Genomic DNA, 25,226 nt, shown 5'->3' with positions numbered 1-25,226 from the left:
GTCTTTGATATTTCCCCATTTGGACTTTGTCCAATTGAGAAGCACCAACATCTTGGGACTGTCATCCATGTCTTCTTTCCCCAAACCAATTCCACATCACTATCCATTGCATCTGTATCACTACTGAGCACCACACTGATACCCTTGTTGGTCAACAGTGCTACCCTGCCTCCTTTCCCTTTTTGCCTGTTGTACTGGAATCTCAAATAACCTGGAAAATTAAGTTCCCAGTCCTGGTAATGCTGCAACAATATCTCTGTAATAGCTATTAGATCCTACTCATATGCTACTATTTGTGCTGTCAGCTCATCTAGTTACTTTCTGCCACACACTTTTGCTCATATTTTCTACTCCTCCTTGTCATCCTTTGAATTTCATTTTCAGCCTCACTGTTGTACTACTGATCTCTCATTTCTTTTAACTTAACTAAACTTTGCATCACTGGAACACTCCCCTGCCTAATTAGTTTAAAGCCCTTTCAACAATCCTATTTATACAATTCACAAGATATCTCACCAGGTTTGATCTAGTACATCACAGAATGTAGAATATTAAAGCCATATAAACCAATTCCATGAATATTATCATTTATAATTTTTCTCTGTAACATCATAAGGCATGTAGTTTATATAATAACCTTCATATATTGACAGGAAGGAATGAATTCAAGTAAATTCAGAGTAGGTATCAAAGTCAAAGTCAAAATCGAGTTTATTGTTATATGCACAAATACATGTATGCACAGGTGAAAATGAAAAGCTTACTTGCATCACCAGCACAGACACATAGCATCAGATACACAGATTTCACAAGAAAAACATACATTATACATAAATTATCCAAAAAATTTTCACAAGAAGGAACATAATTAGAACAAAAAAATGAGCATTGTAGTGCAAAGTGGTCAAAGTGTTGCTTTACTGAAGTGATGATTAAGGAGGTAATGATTAGAGTTGATATTTGCCTGAAATCACCCACTCAGCCCAAATTTCTGCCACCCATTCTGAGATGCTGCAGTCTCAGTTAGGCCTTTTGAGCCCACAGCTATTTGAGACCATCTGTACTTGGTTTCACTGAAAGTCATCAGCCCTCCTTCAGCGACGCCCAGCTTCTAGACTACCACGAAACAGAAGCACCATGACAAACAAAGACATGTGGAAGATTGACACTAAGTGAATGCACAAGGTTACTTACCTGTTATTTGCCTGATATTTGGGATGCTTTTTTTGGAATATTTATTTTATGCTGATTTCTTGCACTGTGGCTGTGGAGACATTGTAATGTTCAACAACACAGAAAAGGTATGGGTGGAGACATAGATGAATGTGGACTTCAGGTGGTATTGAGTGATAGCACATTGAACGAGATAGTAAGGACAACCCGACCTGAAAGGGCATGATTTTGTTGCTTCCCTTTCCTTCTCCTTCCTCATCATTTTTGTTCTCTGTTTTTGCTTTGCTGCCACTCGGACAATAGCTGGTGGTAAAGCCGAGTCCTCATGCTGGTGAGTTTGAGCAGCAGATGTCAGCCCAGTATGAATCTTGAGACCTTTTCCACTGAGTACATCTAAGATCTCCTCCAGAGGTCCATTCAGTAGCTGTATTTAACCAATGTTTTGCACAGATTCAATATCACTCATTAAATTTAATGTTGTTTAATCACAATATCAGGAAAACCAGGCAAGTTGTAGCACTGTTGTTTGAGCATTCAGTGATCTTCATTTTGGTATCACGAGTAGTAAACTGCCAGATATTGCAAGTATCTCCACTTCCAGTCTGCAAGCATTCTGACAAAATGATTTGCTGCAAAATTTCTAAATCAAGTTAATGATTTAAATTGGAAACAGCAGTAGTCTCAACACTAAGCCCAAGGCATCCCAGCCACCAACCTCCAAGGCATTTCCACCCCACAGCATTGCCCAGGTCTCATTATTTCCCTTCTTCTGGCAGTTTCCTATCCATGCTCAAGTTTAGCTACAAATCTTTGGTGTGGAGCTTTGTAAATGTCCTTTACATGTTGAAGTGCACAGATCTCAATAACTGGATTTGTGGTCAGTGGTGAATCACCCATGCCCATTGCCCATACCCATATGGTCCTGATGTCGATAAATAACACAGACTATGTAAAGGAAATGGAAACTTCCTCCACTGTTATGCATTTCTCCAGCTCTCTCTTTGCTCTCTGGTCACTTTTTGAATTCTATTCAATTGTAGTTTTTGTCCCATTGACTTTCCTTTCTCTACAGAATTCAGATTTGTAATATTTCCTCTTTTTTTTTCATTTTGTTTCTGGTTCACTGAACTCACTAATTATTGTTTTTGTCTATGTTCTTGCTAAACCTGTCCAACATAATCCTTTCAATGCTGTTCCATTTTCTTCTGGTGAAGTGTTGCTAAATCCTTTTGTTTTAAATTTTAAGCCTCTGAGTTTATCCCTTTTAATGCCATAAACTGTATTGCTGATCTTAAAATTAATTGATTGCCATTTTGCCTATTTCTTATACATGGTCTGGATCATTTGTAGACAAGATGACACAGCCTTTTGTGGGTTTCCCTTAGAACAAGAGCTTAAGAATTCTAACTACAACCACTTGGATATTCCAATTGTTTTTTTGTGGTTAATAAAATTGTCCATTCGAGTAACTTTGTTTATTTGGAGACAACTGTAACAGGCAGGGCCATTAGTTCTTGTCCATTGTAAGCATCCTTACAAAATGTACTTCATGAGAAATTTGGCAGATGCTGGAATCTGGAGCAATACACACAAAATGCTGGAAGAACACAGCAGGATCAGGTCAAGATCCTTCACCATTTCAGGTCAAGATCCTTCATCAGGATAGGTGATGCATTTTGGGAGGACAAACCAGGGTAAGACTTACACAGTGAATGGTAGGGCACTGAGGTGTGCAGTAGAACAAAAGGACCTGGGAATACAGATCCATAATTCCTTGAACGTGGCATCACAGGTAGATAAGGGTCATAAAGCAAGCTTTTGGTACATTGGCCTTCATAAATCCGGGCAGTGAGTACAGGAGTTGGGATGTAACGTTGAAGTTGTATAAGACATTGGTGAGGCCAAACCTGGAATGTTGTGTGCAGTTCTGGTCACCTAGCAAAAGGAAAGATATCAATAAGCTTGAAAGAGTGCGGAAAAATTTACACAGATGTTGCTGGGACTTGAAGACTTGAGTTATAGGGATAGGTTGAACAGGTTAGGACTTTATTCCCTGGAGCACAGGAGAATGAGGGGAGATCTTGTAGAAGTATACAAAATTATCAGGGGTATAGATAGGATGAATGCATGCAGGCATTTTCCCCTCAGGTTGGGTGAGACTAGAACTAGAGGTCATAGGTTTAGGGTGAAAGGTGAAATATTTAAGGGGAATCTGAGGGGCAACTACTTCACTCAGAGGGTGGTGCGAGTGTGGAATGAGCTGCCAGTGGAGGTGGTGGATGCGGGTTCAGTTCTAATATTTGAGAGAAATTTGGATTGGTGCATGAATGAGAGGTATGGGGGGCTATGGTCCGGGTGCAGGCAGATGAGACTAGACAGAAAACCAGGCTGGCATGGACTGGATGGGCCAAGGGGCCTGTTTCTGTGCTATGGTGCTCTATGACTCTAATGTAATATTCCTGATGAAGGGTCTCAACCCTTTGATGAAGGGTTTCATCAAAATGTAATTCATAATGGTTTCGTAAGACTTGCTAAACCACAGCAGTGGGCACTGAAGTTTACATGTGGGACTGATGTTGACATATGCCAGAATAACTAAGGCCACTATGTAAGGTTTACAATAATCACTTCATTTTCTTTACACCGATAGCTGCTTTGCTTTCTTATTAATTTCTCAAACTACCATGGCATTTGAACACACAGCTTCTAGATCATTAGCCCTGGTCTATCTTATCAGCTTTACTGTATCTGATTTGTGCTATGCCTTGTCCAATTTAGTAATGGAGAATTTTAAGTTTCATACAATTAAGTATTGGGAGGACCAAGGTCATTGTCTTCAATCCTTTCCTTTCCTAGCCATGAACACCACCCTGCCAACTCTCTGATGTTGACCACTGTTATATTTGACTCCAAAATGAAGTTCTGACCACATATCTGTTCCATCACCAACACTATTTGTAATATTGTTAGATTCTGGCCCTGCCTCAGCTCATCTGCTCTTGAAATCCTCTCTCCTGCCTTTATTTACTCCAAATACTACTATCCCTTTGCCACCTTGGTTAGCCACTCCTTTTAATCTAAACACATTCATCTAAATCTTTGTGGCTTGAATTTGAATTTTTATGAAATCTCATTCACCATCATCTAATTCTTGCTGACTTTCATCAGTATTCAGTTCAGCTGGTATCCATTCAAGAACACCTTGGAAAACATTTATTCCTCTCTACTCAATAAACAAATCATAGCCTAGTTACCACCTTTCCTTTAATATTATATGCCTCTATTTTCCCAGTAGATCTGTTGTGTGAACGTAGAAATTTTCCATTGGTCAGTAATGCTAAACATTCAACTTTGTAGCAGCAGCATGTTGTTCTCTGCTTCCAAAATTTGTTTCCATTAAAGTCAATGGATCCAATTTTCCCACAGTATGTTAGTTCTTTGGGCAGATGTGTCAATCTCTTTTTTAATTGAGCGCATAACATTTGCAATCACAATTCCCTTTCAACACTCAGGTGTACAAAGAGGATTGAAAGATTGAAGTCAGCAACCTAGAATGCATTTAATTTGGGCAATGTGATTGTCACTATGATGTATATGTGATCTTCTCTGATCAGACTCCATCTAGTGGCTTGTGAACCAAAACCATTAAAAGCACCCCCACCATTTTTTAAAACATTGACAAGTTACCGTATGACATTTATTTTATCTGCTAGAAACATTTGCTGTCTATGCATATCTACCAGAATAATAATAACCAGATTGAAACTTAGCTTGAAATTTTGTCATATTTTAGTTTATTAAATATATTCAAATCAAACATCTATGTCGTGGTAATTCAAAATAAAGACCTTTATCTCATGATCTAAACTAAAAATAAAAAAGAAATGCAACAGTTTTTAAATATTTCTAAAAGATGGATGGGTCAAAATAAATATTAATAACATTGAACAGTGTAAACAACATTTTCCAAACAACTGCTAACATACAACTTCTTAAGTTTACAATGTCATTTCTTTTACAGAATAACGTTTATATACTTTAATACAAGATTGTATTACCAAATGTTGAACTACAACGTTCATACACTGAGGTGGTTACTACCTTCTGTTTAACCATATTTTGGGGGTTGCGTGGTTACCGGAATTGGAAGAAAGCCCGAACTCCGAAGCGCACTCTGCTCCGGCTACTCTGAGTGTGAGAGATGGGTGCCAGTGTGTGAGAGAGCTTTCTCAGCAGCTGCAATCGTGAACACCCACGGTCAAGTGCTGTTTAAACCTGCATTTCGAACGCCAACAAGACATTACACAAAATTCTGGTGTGTAGCAGAAAGGACGGACTGACTGTTGGGCATGTCGGTTTGAATTGAATTCAACCAATTCCATAATGTCATGGCCAGCCTTTCAGGCAGTGCCAACAATTCTGCTGGGGCTAGGAATCAATCAATCAATAAATAAATAAATAAATGGCAAGATAAATAGTCGTATATTTAAAAAGTGGCACTGCCAAGTCTCGGGGTGAGCCCACTTTCACAGACTCATGAAGCGAAGGGCTCGGGATGATTTCTCCATGAACCGGGTGAAGTCTCGCAGGATGACATGCGCGTTCACTTGTCTGTTCCAGTCTGTTTTTGACACCAAGTCCGAGGCAGAAGCTTCCAGCTCGCTCTCATTCACGTTACTGATGCCAAACTCGACATTTAACTGAAATATAAAGGGAACAGTAGAGTTGGTGATTTGAGTTTTCATAGTTTTCATTTGAGTTTTCCGTGACCATAATGGGCTGTTTAGTAACTGGTTCAATTTACACTTACCTGGTGCATTACCAGTTCAGTCAGGCGCTGGGTGCTGGATCGCATCCAGATCATTCGGTTACTTGAACCCATGATGGATGTTTCCACCAATAACAAGAAGGGATTATATTTCTCAAGGCCTTTTGTAATCGCTTTGAGGCACGTTTCCTAAATAGGAAAAATACTGCAAGTAAGAAATAACCTTGTCCCAGGCTCTTCTGTTTTGACAACTTGTACCTGAATTTCAATGAGCAGTATACATAGTTTGTAAAATTTACATTTCGGCTGGGTTGTGCAAATTCGTTTATAAGCTGCTTTGCTGGTACACAACAACTGTAAACTGGGAGAGATGCAAATAAAAGTATCTCGATCTTCCATTTTTTTCCAGAGATAAACGTTACATATAATGCCTCACTTTACACAGAAACTGCTGCACCCACTGGCTCTCGCTCACCTTATGGAAACTGATCTTTGTGCATCTGTCCTGAGCTCGGATTTGCGGCAGGTTGAAGTCGTAGGTGAGCAGCGAGCCCTGGTCCCCGTCACAGAAGGAGAAATACTCACACAGCTGCAGGGGGAAGAAAGGTCAGACGGTGAATAAGTGAGCAGGTGAATAAGGACCAAGGCAAAGACTGCGGGGCTCCAGCCCCTCGGCTGTCAGCGCTTCTCACTCACCTGAGAGTCGCGGAGTTCTGCCGCCGAGCTCTGGATTTGCAGCGCCAGAGAGTCGCACGTTGCACAGCTCAGGGCTGGTGCAGGTGACCGCTCCGCCGTTTGCATCGGCTCCGTCACGGGGAAAGCGGCGACTTTTCCACACACCAGCAATAGTAGGTAAAAACCTGCAGGGAAAGAGACAGAACGGAATAAGAATTCCCTCTTTCTGCAAACTCTCTGAAATGAGACATGGACAGATAACCGGAGGCTTTGTTCACTAACTTTGAGCAGGTCTCATCTTGGGCTCCTCTTCCTACAAAGGTCTGAGATGTTTAGCTTCCCCCAGCTCTTTTATCCCCACTATTTATTAATCGCCACCTTTGGGGAAAATCCAGTTAGCAATGCCCTTTCGTAATTTTTACGTTACGGCACCAATTACTCACCCTTGGACTCTTCCCTAGAGGATGAGTTCCACTCCTCAACAATGTGTTCTGTTATTTCTGAGGTAACCGATGAGGATAATCGTGGTTGAGGATAATGAGGATAATGAGGATAATCAGCGTGACGGTCAGGCGTGAAAATGCCAAGTCATGTCATGATACCATTCACGTATCATAACCTTGAATGGAGCCCACAATATTACTTATGGGATGTTAGCTTTCATAAATCATGGGATCGAGTTTAGGAGCCGCGAAGTAATGATGCAGCTTTACAAAACTCTGGTAAGACCACACTTATTAGAGTACTGTGTCCAGTTCTGGTCACCTCATTATAGGAAGGATGTGGAGACGTTGGAAAGGGTGCGGAGGAGATTTACCGGGATGCTGCCTGGATTAGAGAGTATGGATTATGAGGAGAGACTAAAGGAGCTAGGACTTTACTCATTGGAGAGAAGGAGGATGAGAGGAGACATGATAGAGGTATACAAAATATTAAGAGGAATAGATAGAGTGGACAGCCAGCACCTCTTTCCCAGGGCACCTATGCTCAATACAAGAGGGCATGGATTTAAGGTAATGGGGGGGGGGGGGGGGTGGAGTTCAAGGGAGACGTCAGAGCGAGGTTTTTCACCCAGAGAGTGGTTGGTGCATGGAATACGCTGCCTGGGGTGGTGGTGGAGGCTGATATGTTGGGCAAGTTCAAGAGATTGTTAGATAAGCATATGGAGGAATTTAAGATATGGAGGGATATGTGGGAGGAAAGGGTTAGATAGTCTCAGGTGTGGTTTGAAGGGTGGCACAACATGGTGGGCCGAAGGGCCTGTATTGTGCTGTATTGTTCTATGGTTCTATTACGGTACCCTTTAATTACATATTGAGAAGTGATCATTCTTATAGACAGAAAAAAATCACCACAAAATAAGACCAAAAGACATAAGAGCAGAATTAGACCATTCGGCCCATTGAGTCTGCTCTGCCATTGGATCATGGGCTGATTTATTTTTCCCCCTCAACCCCATTCTCCTGCCTGGTCCCCATAACCTTTGATGCCCTTACTCATCAAGAGCCTATCAACCTCGGCTTTAAATATACCCAAATGACTTGGCCTCCACAGCCATTTGTTCAATGAATTCCATAGATTCACCACCCTCTGGCTGAAGAAATTCCTCCTCATTTCTGTTTTAAAGAGACGTCCTTCTATTCTGAGGTTGTGCCCTCTGGTCCTAGACTCTCCCACTACTGGAAACATCCCCTCCACATCCACTCTATCCAGGCCTTTCAACATTCAGTGGGTTTCAATGAGATCCCCCTCATCTTTCGTAACTCCAGTGAGTACAGGCCAAGAGCCATCAAATGCTCCTCATACATTAATGCTTTCATGACCAGGATCATTCTTGTAAACCTCCTCTTGACCCTCTCCAATGCCAGCACATCCTTCTTTAGATATGGGGCTCAAAACTGCTCACAATACTCAAAATGTCATCTGACCAATGCCTTAGAAAGCCTCAGCATTACATACTTGCTTTTATATTCTAGTCCTCTCAAAATGAATGCTAACATTGCATTTTCCATCCTTATTACCAACTCAACCTGCAAGTTAATCTTTAGGGAATCCTGCACTAGGACTCCCAATTTCATCATCCAGATCATGAAAGTAGTGGACCAAACACTGACTCCTGTGGAACACCACTAGTCACTGGCAGCCAACCAGAAAAGGCCCCTTTATTCCCACTCTTTGCCTTCTGCCAGTCAGCTAATCCTCTATCCATACTAGTACCTTTCCTGTAATACCATGGGCTCCTATCTTGTTTAGCAGCCTCATGTGCGGCACCTTGTCAAAAATCTTCTGAAAATCAAAATTACTCCATAAAACAAAAAAGTAATGTTCTAATTTTTTTTCTGAAGCACAAGTCGGAATCTAAATACACTGTATACGTTGATGATTATCAAATGCATGTTTATGTTTTGAATTTAAAACTACTGTTGGCTGAACAATGAGTCTCAGCCTAAATATATATTCATGCTGTATATGGTTATTATGACTTTAAACCTTGTTCAGTGATATGAATTATAATATTCCTGTTTATTAAAAACCAGAAATATATTAAAACATATTTTCATTACTATGCCAAAGTTTCTTTTAACATGATTGCATTATTGTCATATCAAATGTACCTTTATTTTCCATGCCTCCAACATGTTTGTTTGCTTTCAGTTAGAATCACAGAAATTTATAGCACAGAAGGAACCTATTTAGTCGACTGTCCAAAAGGGATGAAAAAGAGCTAAACTGTCAAATTGTAGTATCCAGCACACCTGTAGCCTTATAGATTTTTCAAGTGCACACCCAAATAGCCCTATAAGCTAGTGATTCCCAGATTCTTCACATTCTCAGAATGAAAATCTTCTCTCTTCTAGATTTTCTACTGTTTATTTTAAATTTAAGTCACTTTCACCTATTAAGAAACATGTACTTGTCCCGTCTCCTTCATCAAGACCTCTCATTAATTTTATCTATAAGAATGTAAGAAATAACAAGAGTAGACCATTTGCCTCTTGATCCTGTTCTGCCGTTCAACAAACTCGGAAGACTCAGTACACTGAAGGGCTTGTTTCCATGCATAATGACTCTATAACTCTAAAATCAAGGCTAAATCAAAATCAGAATCACAATAAATGTCATGAAATTTGTGGTTTTGTGGCAGCAGTGCAGTGCAAGACATAAAGACATAAAAATTACTATAAGTTACAAAAATAAATAAATAGTGCAAAAGAGGAATAACAAGTTCATGGACAATTCATAAATCTGATGGCAGAGGGGAAGAAACTGTTCCTGAAATGTTGAGTGTGGGTCTTCAGGCTCCTGTACTTCCTTCTTGATGGTAGTAACATGGAGAGACCTGATCTTCCACCGCAACATCATTTTCCTGCCTGTCTCCCGACTCCAGTTCGAGGAAAGGTTGAATGGCCCATTCCTGCTACAAGTTTTGCTTGGATTCCAAGGGCTTTTACCTCATGGACCATCTGTTTTGTGGGTTCCTATTAAAAATGTGCAAATTCCTTGTGACTACATCAAATGCAATTCACCTATTAACCCTCCTTGTGACCTCCTGTAAACATTAAATTGTTAATCAATCATAATTTTTCATTAAATTTATGCTTACCATCCTTGATTGATCTGTGTCTGTCTAAATTATGCTTAACACTGTGCCTCATAATCATTTCCAATAGTTTACCCAATACTAAGGTTAGGCCTTTCATTACTTAGTCTATGCTAAGTGCAAAGTTATCTACTTTGGTTCTAAAAGCAGAAAGACAGATTATCTGCATGGTGATAGAATGGGGCAGGTAGAGGTAAAGGCCTGGTTGTCCTTGTACACTAATTGCTGAAAGCAAGTGTTCAAATGCAGCAAGCATTTAGGAAGGTAAATGATATGTTGGCCTTCATAGTGAGAGTATTCAAGTACAGGAACAGGGATGGTTTACTGCAATTGTACAGGACCTTGGTAAGACCCCATCTGGAGTTTTGTGTGCAGTTTTGGTCTCCTTATCGGAGAAAGGATGTTCTTGCCACAGAGAGTGCCACAATGGTTTACCACACTGATTCCTGGGATGGCAGGATCCATTCCTGGGATAGAAAATGGATCGATTAGGCTTATATTCACTGGAGGTTGGAAGAATGAGAGGGACTCTCATGTAAACCGATAAAATTCAAACAGGACAAGACCGACTAAATGCAGAGAAGATGGCACACGTGTGTAGACACAGGGGTCACAATCTCAGGATGCAGGGTGTGCCATTTAGAACGGAGATATTTCTTCACCTAGAGGGTAGTGAACCTATGGAGTTCTCTAGCACAGAAGGCAGAGGAAGCTAAATCATTAAAAATATTCAAGGAGGAGGTGGATTTTTTGATGCTTCAGGGATCAAGAGATGTGGGGAGAAACAAAAAAGTAGGAACTGAAGTGAATGATCAGCCATAATCACATTGAACAGAACAGCAGGCCCTAAGGGCTGAATGGCCCATTCCTGATCCTATTTTCTATGTTTCTGCATTTTAAACAATGGTTCGACATTAACAATCCTCTGGCACCACAACAGCATTGCTAAACCATGGTCAGAATCTTTCTATTTCCTCCCTTTCTTCTCATAGGTGTCTGGGGTACATTTCATCTAGGCCTGTTGATTACTGTGGAAAAATTAAATTTCAAAACAGCAGAATTAGTATAGAAAAAGGCAATTAAATATTGAATGGATTGATGATATTTTGAAATATTTTGGGTATATACTACAAATTTTCCTTTACTTCTGAGCTGAGATCAACTGGACCCACCTTTCACTTCTCTTCAATGTAAGATGCTAGCATAAAATGAATTTAGCTTCAATCTGCTTTCCAAATTGCTATAACTCACAGGCAGCAAAGTAACAAATCTCAATCAGTAAACAAAAATGATGAACAAAATTGAACTTCCACATCAGGGCGTGTAGTAAATGCTCTTTGCAGTGAAGGCAAATTAAAAAAACATGAGTGTAAAATCTGTTTCCTATTTGTAGAGAATTTCTATCTGTATTCTTAATGATTTTCTCTATACTATAATTGTAGTAAAATCATAAATATGTTCTTTGTGTTTATATTCGTAATTACAATGGACATAATGAACAAGGGAAATATGTATGCTGCTGCAGAAATGATATCATCTTTCATTCAGAATGTGAAGTGTACTATTCTGCATAATTGCCAGCATCTGAAGCAAAATTTTGCTGTTGCTCAAGAAGGGCTTAACTGTCCACTGGATTGGAAGTCAAATATTCTCTTTTACCAAAAAGCAAAAAACTGCAACTGCCAGAAATCTGAAAAACAAAAAAATGTTTGACATATTCACCAAAAGATGCAGTATTAATACTTAGCAGGTCAGGTGGACTAATATCTATATCACAACAGTATCTACAGTTCAAAAGTATTTTATTAGCTAGTAAACCCTTTGATGTATTCTGTGGATGTGAAAAACACTATTGCATTGCCTGACTTGGAACTTAATACTAGAACCTTAAAGATAATATGCCTTAATTTAATTAATGCAATAAACTAAATGAGGCAAATAATTTGATTAACCTAAATAAATTAATTAAATTTATAAAGTTATGATAGAACAAGAGATATGTTGCTGCTGTGATGTGTGGGAGCTTATGCACATTTTTCTCCGAGTGACTAATCTGTAGCAAATGTCTGCAGCTCGAGGAACTTCAGCTCTATGTTCAGTTGTGTGAGATAAGGGAGGGAAAAAGTTACCTGGCTTTTAGCTCTAGAGAGGCAGCCACTCCTTCAAGTATTAAATACTTTAGAAGTGACACATGGAAACAAGTGTGACTCTGAATGAGGCATTTATAGGGATCCAGGAGGTAGCATTACAGCAATGTCAATTGTCCAATAGATCTTGCAATCCTTGGGGATAACTGCAGAGAGAATGTACAAACTGACTGTGGTACTGGAAGATATTCTGGTTAGGGGAATAAAGAGAAAGATGGTTGTAGCAGGGGACAGTATGGTTAGGGGGATAGACACTGTTCCAGAGCATGAGACCAGAAGGCTATGTTGTCTTCTTGGTGCCAGGGTAGGCGATACCTCCTCTGGGCTGAAGAGGAACTTGATTGGAGGGGGAGGATCTATGTGTCTTGGTCCACATAGGTAGCAATGGCATGAGTAGGATGAAGAAAGAGATTCATTCTTAAAGTTTGCATAGCCAGAGATAAGTTAAAAAGCAGAATCACAAAATTAACAACCTCTGGATTATTACCTGAGCCATGAGCAAGTGGGCCCAGTGTCAATAGTCAATAATAATTTTAATTATTACTTTATTTATTTTAATTATGATTTATATATATGTTATTGTATTATATATTGTATATGATATATTGTAAATATATTCATTTATATAAACAATTTATTTATGTATTTATTATTTTAATTATTAATAGTTAATAATTAATTAAGTGTTAATAATCAAGGGGTTGAATTTACGGCTCAAAGATTGGTGTGGGAGAGGTGGGTTTCAATTCATGGGGTACTTGCATTAGGTCTGAGGAAAGTGGAAACTGATTGTTGGGACAAACTATACCTGGTCTCTGGTGGGCCAGAGTTCCAGCAAACTGGGGAGGTGGGATAGAATTTTAAACTAAATGGGCGTGGGGAGGTGGGGGTTGGGAGACCCAGAATGCTAAGAAACCTAGGTGGTGGAACAAAAAAACAGTGTATAAGTAATGGGGTAGTTGTAGTGGGTGATTTTAATTTCCCCAATATTGACAGGGATTCCCTTACTGCTGGAGGCTTAGATGGAGCAGAATTTGTTAGGTGTATCCAGGAGCGTTTCTTGACACAGTATATAAATAGTCCAACCAGGGAAGGTGCCATACTCTACCCTGTATTGGGAAATGAGCCTGACCAGGTGATTAGAGTTTCAGTTTGGGAACAGTAATCAGAACTCCAATAACTTTCAGATAGTTATGGATAAGGATAAGAATAAGACTGGACCTTGGGGGTAAGTGCTAAATTGGGGAAAGGCTAATTAAAACAGTATTAGGCAGCAGATGGGAAGAGTAGACTGGGAGCAGCTGTTATTGGTTAAGTCCACATCTGACATGTGGGAGTTGTTTGAGGCATACTGGTCAGAATTCAGGACCAACATACTCCTGTGAGGAAGAAAGACAAAGGATGGCAAGGTTCAGGAACCTTGGATGATGAGAGATGTTGCAAGTATATAAAGTAATGAGATGCATAGATAGGATAGATACTGAAAATCTAGTTCAGTCAGAAACTAAAGAAACCACAAAGGTATGAGAGGTGAGATGGCTATGAAAGGTGGGAAGCTTCAGTGAAAAGCATGGGAGTGGAGAGGCAATGACTAACATTTAATGAATGAATGCAAGAACTGCAACAGTTCTACATTCCTTCCTGGTGCAAAAACATAAAAGGAATAGCGACCCAAATGATAGTATTAAATCCAAAGGGGAATTATATAAAGTTGCTATTAACAAGCCTGAGGAGTAGGAGCAGTTTAGAATTCAGCAAAAATAGACTAAGAGATTGGTTAAGAGCGCAAAAATAGAGTTTGAGAGGAAACTTGTAAGGAGCAGAAAAGTAGACTGCAAAAACTTCTTTATATATATATATAGAAAGAAAAAGATTAAAGATAAATCTAGGTTCCTTACAGCCAGAAATTGGAGAATTTATATTGAAAAACAAAGAATTGGCAGAGCAATTAAACAAATACTTTCATTCCATCTTCATGGAAGAGAACATAAAGAACTTGCTAGAAATGCCAAGGAACCAAGAGTCTAAAGAAAAGGAGGAATTAAAGGAACTCAGTATTAGTAAAAAAAATGCTGGAGAAATGAATGGGACTGAAAGCCAATAAATCCTCAGGGCCTGATAATCTGCATCCCACATTACTAAAAGAGATAGCATTGGAAATAGTGGGTGCATGGGTTTCATCTTCTAAAATTCCATAGATTATGGATTGGTTCCTTCAGACTGGAGGATGGCAAATGTAACTACACTATTTAAAATCAGAAAAAGAGAAAAAGGAAGGCTACATAGAAGTTAGCCTAATATTAACAGTAGGGTGTAGCAACTCACCGTCCGAGCAAGCGACGGAGTGGTGAGGCCCAAGATGACGTTGGGCCTTTGTCTTCCCTGAGCGACGGGGGGAAAAGTTTGATGACGTAGCGCATACGTCATTTCTGTTTTCGGTGGGCGAGAACCATTCCTCTTAAAAGCCCCGCGCAAGGCAGGAAAATAAATCAGTTTTTGTTCTGCAGCCCACTGACTAGTGTTTTGCTTTCACATCGCGGTAGCAGCCGCTACAAGGGCAAATATTAGATTATTATAGAAAGTGTGAAAGGAGCACATATCAATATCAATGAAAAAAAGTCAGCATGGATTTATGAAAGGGAAACCATGTTTGACAAAACTAATGGGGACTTTTTTGAAGTTGTAACTGATAGAACAGAAAAGGGAGAACCAGTCAGTGTGGTGTATTTGGATTTTAGGAAGGTCCTTGACAAAGTCTCAAGAATAGTGGGTCTGTTGGAAACTTATATATAAAATATATATAGTGAGTCTACATGGAATTGGGAAATATACAGGCATGGATTGGTTGATAGGAAACAGAGGGTTGGAACTAACATATCTTTTTCAGGGTTGCAGGAACTGACCAATAGAGTACCACAGGGATCAGTGCCTGGGCTCCAGTTATTTAGAACATATAGCAGTGAGTTGGATGAAGGAACCAAGCGTAATATTTCTAAATTTGTTGACATGAAGGTGGGTGTGTTTCTGAGTTGTGAGGCTTCAAGGTGATTACAGATAGGTTGAGTGAGTGGACAAATATATAGCAGGTACAGTATAATGTGGATAAATACAGCATTATTTACTTTCATAGGAAAACAGAAAGGCAGATCAATGATAGATTGGGAAAAGATATACAAAGGAATCTGGCTGTCCATGCACCCAGTTACCGAAAAGAAACTTGCAGATGCAGTAAGCAGTTAAGATGGCAATTAATACATTGGCCCTCACTGCAAGTACAGGAGCAAGGATATTTTACAACATTTATATGGGTTATTAGTGAGTACTGGGGTATTATGTGCACTTTTGATCTCCTTACCCCTGAAAGGAAATACTTGTCTTAGAGGGAGTACAACAAAGGTTCACCAGAAGGAGATGCTGATACTCTTGCAATGAAGAGAGGTGGTATTCGCTGGAGTTTAGAGCAACGAGGCAATCTCACTTAAACATAAAGAATTCTGATAGTTCTTAGCATGCTGGACGCAGGATGTTTCCCCTCAGTGAGGGAAATCACAGTCTCAGGAGATAGGATAAGACATTTAAGACCGAGGAGGAGAAACTTCTTCATCCAGAGCACAAGGAACTTGCAAATCCTCCACCACATAAGTCCGTGGATGCCAAGTAGTCACTAATGTATGAAAGATAGATACATTTCCAGACACAAAAGGTACTGAGGGACCTGGGGACAGAATCAAGACTATAGTATTGAGATAGAGGATCATCCATGTTTGTATTGAAAGGTGAAGCAGACTTAAAAGGATGAATGGCCTACTTCTGCTCCTACTGTATTTTTCTGTGTCCATCTCCATGTCTTAAAATATAATCAAGAAATTGTAGGACAGCTACAGTCTCCAAATAGTTAAATGATTTTATAAGTCATCAACAAATGCAGCAAACTTTATTTGAAACTAATCATTAGTCCATTGTGGAGTCATGTAGTGGTTAAGTTACTGGCCAGCAGTTAAAGTGCTGGACCATTGATCTGGAGACACTAGTTTCAATTCCACCATGCAGCTCTGAATTTCAATTAATTATATCTGGAATAAAATGCTACTCAGTAAAGGTGACCAAGAAACCACCAACTTATTTTAAGAGTCCAGCTGCTTCGCCAGTACTCTTCAGGAAATCTGCATCCTTACCCAGTCTGGCTTGTGTGTGACTTCAAACCCATCAGCGTGGTTGACTTTTCAAATGCCTTGTGTTCAGGGCATTAAGGATGGATAATAAATGCAGCATATGAACTAATAAATGTTATAATCCATGCAATGTGGGAACGACTTTCCCTTGGTTGTGTCACACTGCTCGCTCAAGTATCAGTGGTAATCATAATAAAGTTACCGTAAAGTTACCAAAATGGCAGTACAAGAATAACAGAAATGCACTAAATTGCCTTCTCATCTGTTCCATGGAGCACCACTGATGATGATATCAAATAGCTCAAGGCCTACTATTCCACTCCTCGAATACCAGACCCCACCTCAACCCCACCGCTCCTCTCCACTGCAACACAAAACTTCCAACTACACCTTCATCCCTCATAGTCCTAAATTACACAGCGCAGCCTGCACACATCCAGATACTCAGCTTTTTGTGCGCTTTTTCAACGTTATGATGGCATTCCCGCCACTGCAGGTAAAGTTGTGACTCAGCCGTTTGCAACTCTTCACACTTACTCACTCACCTAACCTCGTCCTCACCCAAAATCAAAGTCATTTATTATTCAACAATTTTAGTCACCTCCTGCCCTAGCCTGCCTGTTTTTTTTAATTTAAGAAACGAAACGACCTGATAAGTGTGCAACCGACACCAACAGATATTTCACGCCTGACGTATGTGAGGAAGGGCGAGCCCCAGAGCAAAGCTGCCACAGTCTGCGGCTACGCCCCACGTCAGCAGCTCCCAGCGTAGTGAGTCGATCGCATTTTGGGGAACTTGATTCTTTTTGAGACGGAATTCCTCAGCGTCAGTTCTTACTCTCTGCAATCATTACCACAGAAGTCTTTGAACCGGAGATTTTTTTAAAATGAAATATCTGATCATTCCAACAGTATCGCTTTTGAATGCAGCAAAACTTACTTAGTTTAAGAATAACTGCGATACGTTCTTCGTGTGAGCACGGGAACTTCTGGGAAAATGGTGGAAACGAAAACTCTGCAGTGATTAAAGAGACATAGAAGCAGCAATGGAGGTAGGGCTTGGTTTAGTTAAGTTGAGATGATCCACACGGCATGGAGTTATACAGCACGGACACTTGCCTTTCAGCCCACAACGTCCGCGCTCGCAAACCATCAAGCACCCATTTACATCAATTCCATTTTATTCCCACGTTCCCATAAACCCCGCACGGATTCTCCCCTGAACTACACACTAGAGGGAATTTAAAGTGGTCAGTTAACTTGAAGAAGGGTCCTGACCCAAAGCGTTGACCGCCTGCTTTTCTCCACGGATGCTGCCTAGCCTGCTGAGTTCCTCCAGCATCATCGTGTTTTTCATAACTTTCCGACTCTTGAACTCACTTCCTTGACTAATAAAGGCAAGCATGCCATACGTCTTCTTTACCACCCTATCAATCTGTGCAGCCACTTTCAGAGAGCTATGGACTTGGACTCCAAGATCCCTCTGCACATCAACACGGTTAAGGGTCTTGCCATTAATAGCGTTCTGTCCCTTTACATTTGATAAGACACCATTATTTGTCACATGTACATCGAAGGACATAGTGAAATACATTTTTTTGCGTGGTGTTCTGGGGGCAGCCTGCAAGTGTTGCCACGCTTCCAGCGCCAACATAGAATGCCCACAACTTCCTAACCTGTACGTCTTTGGAATGTGGGAGGAAACCGGAGCACCTGGAGGAATCCCACCCAGACATAGGGAGAATGTACAAACTCCTTACAGACAGTGGCCAGATTTGAACCCGGGTTGCTGGCGCTGCAAAGCGTTACGCTAACCACTACACTACTGTGCCTGCCCCTTTGATCTCCCAAAGTGCAATACTTCACATTTGGCCAGGTTAAACTCCATCTGTCATTTCTCTGCCCATATCTGCAACTGATCTATATCCTTTGGCAGTCTTCTGCACGATCCACAACACCACCAATCTTTGTTTCATCTGCAAACTTACTAACTCACCCATCTACATTTTCATCCAGGTCATTTATAATGCACGGTAGTGTCGTGGTTAGCGTAACGCTTTACAGAGCCAATGACCCGGGTTCAATTCCAGCCGCTGTCTGTAAGTTCTCCCCGTGTCTGCGTGGGTTTCCTCTGGGCACTCCGGTTTCCTCCCACATTCCAAAGGTTACATAGCATGCCTACAACTTCGGGTTAGGAAGTTGTGGGCATGCGATCATAGAACAGTACAGCACAATACAGGCCCTTCGGCCCACAATGTTGTGCCGACCTTTAGACCTCGCCTAAGACTATCTAACCCCTTCCTCCCACATATCCCTCTATTTTAAATTCCTCCGTATGCTTATCTAGCAATCTCTTGAATTTGACCAATGTACCTGCCTCCACCAGCACCCCAGGCAGTGCATTCCATGCCCCAACCGCTCTCTGGGTAAAAACCTCCCTCTGATATCTCTCTTGAACTTCCCACCCACTACTTTAAAGCCATGCCCTCTTGTATTGAGCATTGGTGCCCTGAGAAATAGAGGCACTGGTTGTCTATCTATCCCTCTTAATATTTTGTGCACCTCTATCATGTCTCCTCTCATCCTCCTCCTCTCCAATGAGTAAAGCCCTAGCTCCCTTAGTCTCTACTTGTAATGCATACTCTCTAAACCAGGCAGCATCCTGGTAAATCTCCTCTGCACCCTCTCCAATGCTTCCTCATCCTTCCTATAATGAGGCGACCAGAACTGGACATTACTCTAAGTGTAGTCTAACCAGAGATTTGTAGAACTGCATCATTATCTCGCAGCTCTTAATCGCAATCCCACGACTAATGAATGCTAACATCCCATAAATTTTCTTAACTACCCTATCCACCTGTGAGGCAACTTTCAGGGATCTGTGGATATGAACCCACAGATCCCTCTGCTCCTCCACACTACCTAGAATCCTGCCATTAACTTTGTACTCCGCCTTGGAGTTTGTCCTTCCAAAGTGTACCACCTCACACTTCTCTGGATTTAACGCCATCTGCCACTTCTCAGCCTAGCTCTGCATCCTCATCCAAGTCATTAATAAAAATCATGAAAAGCAGAGGTCCCAGAACCGATCCTTGTGCGACACCGCTAGTCACAGCCCTCCACTCTGAATGCACTCCCTCCACCACAACCCTCTGCTTTCTACAGGCAAGCCAATTCTGAAGAAGCCTACCATATGGAACCTTGTCAATGCCTTACTAAAATCCATGTAGACCACATCTACTGCACTACCCTCTTCAATCTGCCTGGTCACTTCGTCAATGAACCCTATCAGGCTTGTGAGACATAATCTGCCCTTCACAAAGCCATGCTGGCTGTCCCTAATTAGTCCATGTTTCTCTAAATGCCCATAGATCCTATCTCTAAGAATCCTTTCCTACAGCTTGCCCACCACAGATGTGAGGCTCACTGGTCTATAATTCCCTGGACTATCCCTACTACCTTTTTTGAATAAGGGAACAACGTTTTCCACCCTCCAATCCTCTGGTACCATTCCCGTGGACAACGAGGACTCAAAGATCCTAGCTAACAGTTCAACAATCTCCTCCCGCACCTCGTGGAGCAGCCTGGGGAATATTCCGTCAGGCCCCGGGGACTTATCTGTCCTAATATTTTCTAACAGCTCCAACACGTCCTCTCTCTTGATATCAACATGCTCTAGAATATTAATGTTACATACCAGCAACAAAAGAAACACACAGAGTCATGGATAAGTGTCAGAAACTATTTTATTAATAACTACTTGTAGCGACTCACTGTCCTAGCAAGCGAACCGGCGTGGCGGTCAGGTTGCGTGTCGTCAGAGCGGTGAGGCCCAAGATGGCGTTCGGCCTTCGTCTTCCCCGAGCAACAGGGAGAACCTGTGCATGGGAAAAGTTTGATGACGTAGCGCATAAGTCATTTCCGTTTTCGGTGGGTGGGAACTGTTCCTCTTAAAAGGCCCGCGCAGGGCGGGAAAATAAATCAGTTTTTGTTCTACAGCCCACTGACTAGTGTCTTGCAGTAGCAGCTGCTACATACTTATGATAATTAGAGAAATAATAAGTAAAATGTTAGAAGTAAAAATGTTAGATCATAAACATTAACCCCAAAAACTAAACTCAAAGTATATGTGGGCAAATTCCATATCCAAACTCCATGTCCAGGAATAGTTCTCAAAGTTCAGTTCAGCAAGCCATAAGGTGAAACGTGAGCAAAGGTTTCTGCAAAACCACCAATGACTGAAGAGGAAATGTAGAGAGAAAATAAAGAGTAATTACGAAATCCAAATGTTCCACGATGGAACCCATACGACACCTCAATCACTGATGATCTCCATTCCTTTGTTTGGAAGTATCTGCCACCCCGAAAGGCATTTGAGACATGGCTGTCCACACAAATACCTGTTTCCTTCTACAGGTTAATGACAAAGTGGACTCTACTAGATTATTCCAAAAATCCCTATGTGGATTGTCGTGACAGACACAGTTATTGTTTTTCATCCATCGATACAGTGACCAGCAGACAGGGTGTCTCTTTCCCTCTCTCTCTTCTCTGACTGACTGCTCCAAAACATCATCACATCGTTATCTCGTTGCCGTGGTGACATCTCTCTCACACACACACACACACACACACACACACACAAACTACTGTACTTTGTCTTAAAGAGACATTCATGAATAGTAACCTAATCCGTAACACCTCCCACCTAAAAAAAATTTTAATGTACAAGTGCAAAATTTTTAACCACACATAGTTAGTAAAGAAATGTGTTAATAATTATCATTCTACAGAATTGCAGAATATCAGATTAGTAAAGATACATTCTTCCCATTTAACACCGGGACAGTCATGGCTGATTGCCTTCCATGTGACTGCATACGTGTTCATACTCCATTTTATCCATTTTCAAACATATTTTGAAATTTCAAAATTAATTCTCTCACGTGTTGACCTTGTTGCAATTGAAACTGTTCCAATTTTGTTTTAGTGTGTTTCAATTCAGTTCTGTTTTTCAGTTTTGCTGATACAAACTGACCTTCGTCAGACACAACAATCGCGCTTTTAATGTCAACAGCATTGGCCACAGCTGTAGTCCTTGAGCGGACGTGTTTTCCAAAACAAGATGTTCCAATTTGGCAAGTTTTTTGCTGTCAGTTTTTAAATTTTTGTCCAACAAATTCAAATGCACCTCCTCATTAACCCATTGTTTCCCTAGCAATTTTAAAGTTCCTCTTTCTTGATGTCCACACACGAGTTCTAAATCCTAAGGACTTCTGCACTAACTCTCTCACTGCAAACAAAAGCAAATAATCTTCATCCCAATCCTTTGGCAATGGGCTAACACAGACCACAACCACCTTCGGAAAAGGTTCACCAAAAACAGGAAGAGGCTGCAAAGGAACTACAGGAGAGCTTTGATTCGGTTTCCCTACCATCTCATCACTTGAGAGTGCTTTTTCTCTCAATTCAGTAAGCTCAGAGTCTTTAATAGAGACAAATCTTTATATTGAGGCCCAACACAAGGATTTTGATCCTCCAGTGAAGACAGAAAGGTCTCAGACAAGTCATCATCCTGCTTCCTGCTTAGGGCTGTCACAGGGAACAACATCAGGCTGCACAGGACTATCGGCCTTGACTAGTTCTTTAGCTCTAGCTCGAACAGAACTGCTTCGCTTCATTTCTAACTCAATCCGTCTCTGTTCCATCTCCATCTTCCTCATTTCCATCTCCATCCTTTTCATTTCCATCTGGGCATTTATCTTCCTTTGCTCTGCCTCAGCCTCTAACTTCAGCCGAATTTGTTCCCGTTCAGCCTCTAACTTCAGCCGAGCTTGTTCCAACTCTAGTTTCCTTTGTTCTAACTCTATCTTTGCTAATTGCACCTGGGCCTCTGAAATCTCTGGCACCCTCCCAGGAAACTGTTTTAACTCTTCCTCCTCCAACTCCTCTAGTTGAGAAGTCACATCAGAAATCACTGGTTTAATCTCAGGAAACTCAGCTAACTGTCACCTCAAACACCTCCGACTCCAAATAATAGTCAACAATCACTTTATGAATAACTGCTTTTTTCATAGACTGCTTTAGTGCTTTAAGGCTTAGCTTTGTAGCAATTTTTACCAAATCATCCTTTTTCGCCACCTGCAATCCCTCTGGGGTTGGTGACTCCAAAAATGCATCAATATTCTTTGCTGCTGGTTTCTACACACACGAGCCAATCAAAAAAATTTTTTATCAGACCGACCACAATCAGTCGTCCAATAAGACGCCAATTTGTTCAAACCCAGACCTCTAGTACCAGTCTCGGGTTCGACTTCAGACCACCATTGTCAATCTTGTGATCAATCCCAGACGAGCCCCAATTTTGTTACGTACCAGCAACAAAAGAAACACACTAAGTCATGGATAAGTGTCAGAAACTAATTTATTAATAACTACTTACGATAATAAGAGAAATAAAAAGAAAAATGTTAGAAGTAAAAATGTTAGATCTTAAACGTTAACTGAAAAATCAAACTCGAAGTGTGTGCGCGGCAAATTCCCAAGTCCAGGAATAGTTCTTAAAGTTCAGTTCAGCAAGCCATAAGGTGAAACGTGAGCAAAGGGTTCTGCAAAACCAAAGTTGACTGAAGAGGAAATGTAGAGAGAAAACAGAGAGTAATTACAAAATCCAAATGTTCCACGATGGAACTCATACGACACTGATGATCTCCATTCCTTTGTTCGGAAGTATCTGCCACCCCGAAAGGCATTCGAGACATGGCCGTCCACACAAATACCTGTTTCCTTCTACAGGTTAATGACAAAGTGGACTCCACTGGATTATTCCAAAAATCCCATGTGGATTGTAGTGACAGACACAGTTATTGTTTTTCATCCATCGATACAGAGACCAGCAGGCAGGGTGTCTCTCTCCCTCTCTCTCTTCTCTGACTGACTGCTCCAAAACGTCATCACATCGTTATCTCATTGCCGTGGTGACGCCCCCCAACCCCCCCCCCCCACACACACACACACACACACACACACACGCACACACGCACACAATGTCTTAAAGAGACATTCATCAATAGTAACCTAATCTGTAACATTAACCTTACCAACACTGTCCTCAGCGTCATCAAGGCCCCTCCTTGGTGAATACTGAAGAGAAGTATTCATTGAGGACCTCATCCACTTCCACAGCTTCCAGGCACATCTTCCCACCTTTGTCTCTAATCAGTCCTGCCTTTACTCTCGTCATCCTTCTGCTCTTCACATAAGTGAAAAATGCCTTGGGATTTTCCTTAAACCTACTCACCAAGGCCTTTTCATGTCCCCTTCTTGCGTTCCTCAGCCCTTTCTTAAGTTCCTTCCTTGTTACCCTATATTCCTCATGAGCCCTATCTGATCCTTACTGCCTTCGTCCTCCTAACTAGATGTTCCACCTTTCTTGTCACCCATGGTTCCTTCACCCTGCCATTCTTTCTCTGCTTCACTGGGATAAATTTATCCCTAACACCCTGCAAGAGATCCCTGAACAACGACCACATCTCCATAGTACATTTCCCTTCAAAAATGTCATCCCAATTTAGACTCTGAAGTTCTAGCCTTATAGCCCTTCCCCAATTAAATATTTTCCTGTCCTCTTTGCTCCTATCCTTGTCCATGTCAATGCTAAAGGTTAGGGAGCGGTGGTCACTGTCCCCCAAATGGTCACCCACTGATGGATCTGTCACCTGACCCGGTTCATTACCTAATACTAGATCTAATATGTCAACATACTGTGACAGGAATCCGTCCTGGACACAATTAACAAACTCTGCCCCGTCTAAGCGTTTGGTACTAAGCAGGTGCCAATCAATATTTGGGAAGTTGAAGTCTCCCATGATAACAACCTTGTTATTCTTGCACCTTTCCAAAATCTGCTTTCCAATCTGCTCCTCAGTATCCTTGCTTTTGCCAGTGGGCCTATAGAATACTCCCAATAGAGTAACTGCTCCTTTCTTTTTCCTAACCCACCCATACTGACTCTAGAGAGGATCCTTCTACATTATCCACCCTTTCTGCAGCTGTAATTATATCCCTGACCAGTAATGCCACCCCTCCTCCTCTTCTCCCCTCCCCCTCATCCCTTTTAAAACACTGAAATCCGGGAATATTCAGTATCCATTCCTGTCCTGGTGACAGCCAAGTCTCTGCCAGAGCCACAATATCATAGTACCATGTATTTATCCAAGCTCTCAGTTCATCACCCTTATACCTGATACTTCTTGCATTTAAGTAAATGCACTTGAGCCCATCCACCTATACCCTATACTCTGCTTCTCCTTCCTCAAAGCCTCTCTATATGTTAGATCTGACTTTACTCCATGTACTTCTTCCACTGACCTATCCCTCTGGTTCCCATCCCCCTTGCAAACTAGTTTAAACCCTCCCAACCACCCTAGCAAACCTGCCTGCTCGGATATTGGTCCCCATTGCGTTCAGGTGTAACCCATCCATTCTTTACAGGTCCCACCTTCCCCAGAAGAGATCCCAATGATCCAAAAATCTAAAACCTTCCCTCCTGCACCAACTGCTCAGCCACGCATTCATCTGCCATCTCCTCCTTTTCTTACCTTCACTACCACGTGGCACTGGCAGCAATCCTGAGATTGCTACCCTTGAGGTCCTGTTCTTCAGTCTTCTGCCTAGCTCCCTAAACTCAC

General features: G+C 41.3%; 1 protein-coding gene across 1 annotated transcript; it reads right to left on the bottom strand.

Annotated features, from left to right (window-relative positions):
- Positions 1-5,699: 5,699 nt before the first annotated feature.
- Positions 5,700-6,914, bottom strand: LOC127570974 (interleukin-6-like). The gene is made up of 5 exons (XM_052016943.1): positions 6,899-6,914; positions 6,638-6,801; positions 6,417-6,530; positions 5,984-6,130; positions 5,700-5,873 (listed from the first exon to the last, which is right to left on the bottom strand). Exons 1-5 carry the CDS (start codon positions 6,912-6,914, stop codon positions 5,700-5,702), a joined length of 615 nt encoding a protein of 204 aa, XP_051872903.1.
- Positions 6,915-25,226: the final 18,312 nt, after the last annotated feature.

This window comes from Pristis pectinata, chromosome 5, assembly GCF_009764475.1.
Source record: "Pristis pectinata isolate sPriPec2 chromosome 5, sPriPec2.1.pri, whole genome shotgun sequence".
NCBI classification, from domain to species: Eukaryota; Metazoa; Chordata; class Chondrichthyes; order Rhinopristiformes; family Pristidae; genus Pristis; species Pristis pectinata.
This window is presented reverse-complemented; position numbering and strand designations above follow the sequence as displayed.

Coding starts and splice junctions, on each gene's coding strand:
- LOC127570974 (XM_052016943.1), bottom strand. Junction 6,531..6,637: donor CAGAACTCCGCGACTCTCAG/GTGAGTGAGAAG, acceptor TTCCCCCTGCAG/CTGTGTGAGTATTTCTCCTT. Junction 5,874..5,983: donor CTGAACTGGTAATGCACCAG/GTAAGTGTAAAT, acceptor TTTATATTTCAG/TTAAATGTCGAGTTTGGCAT.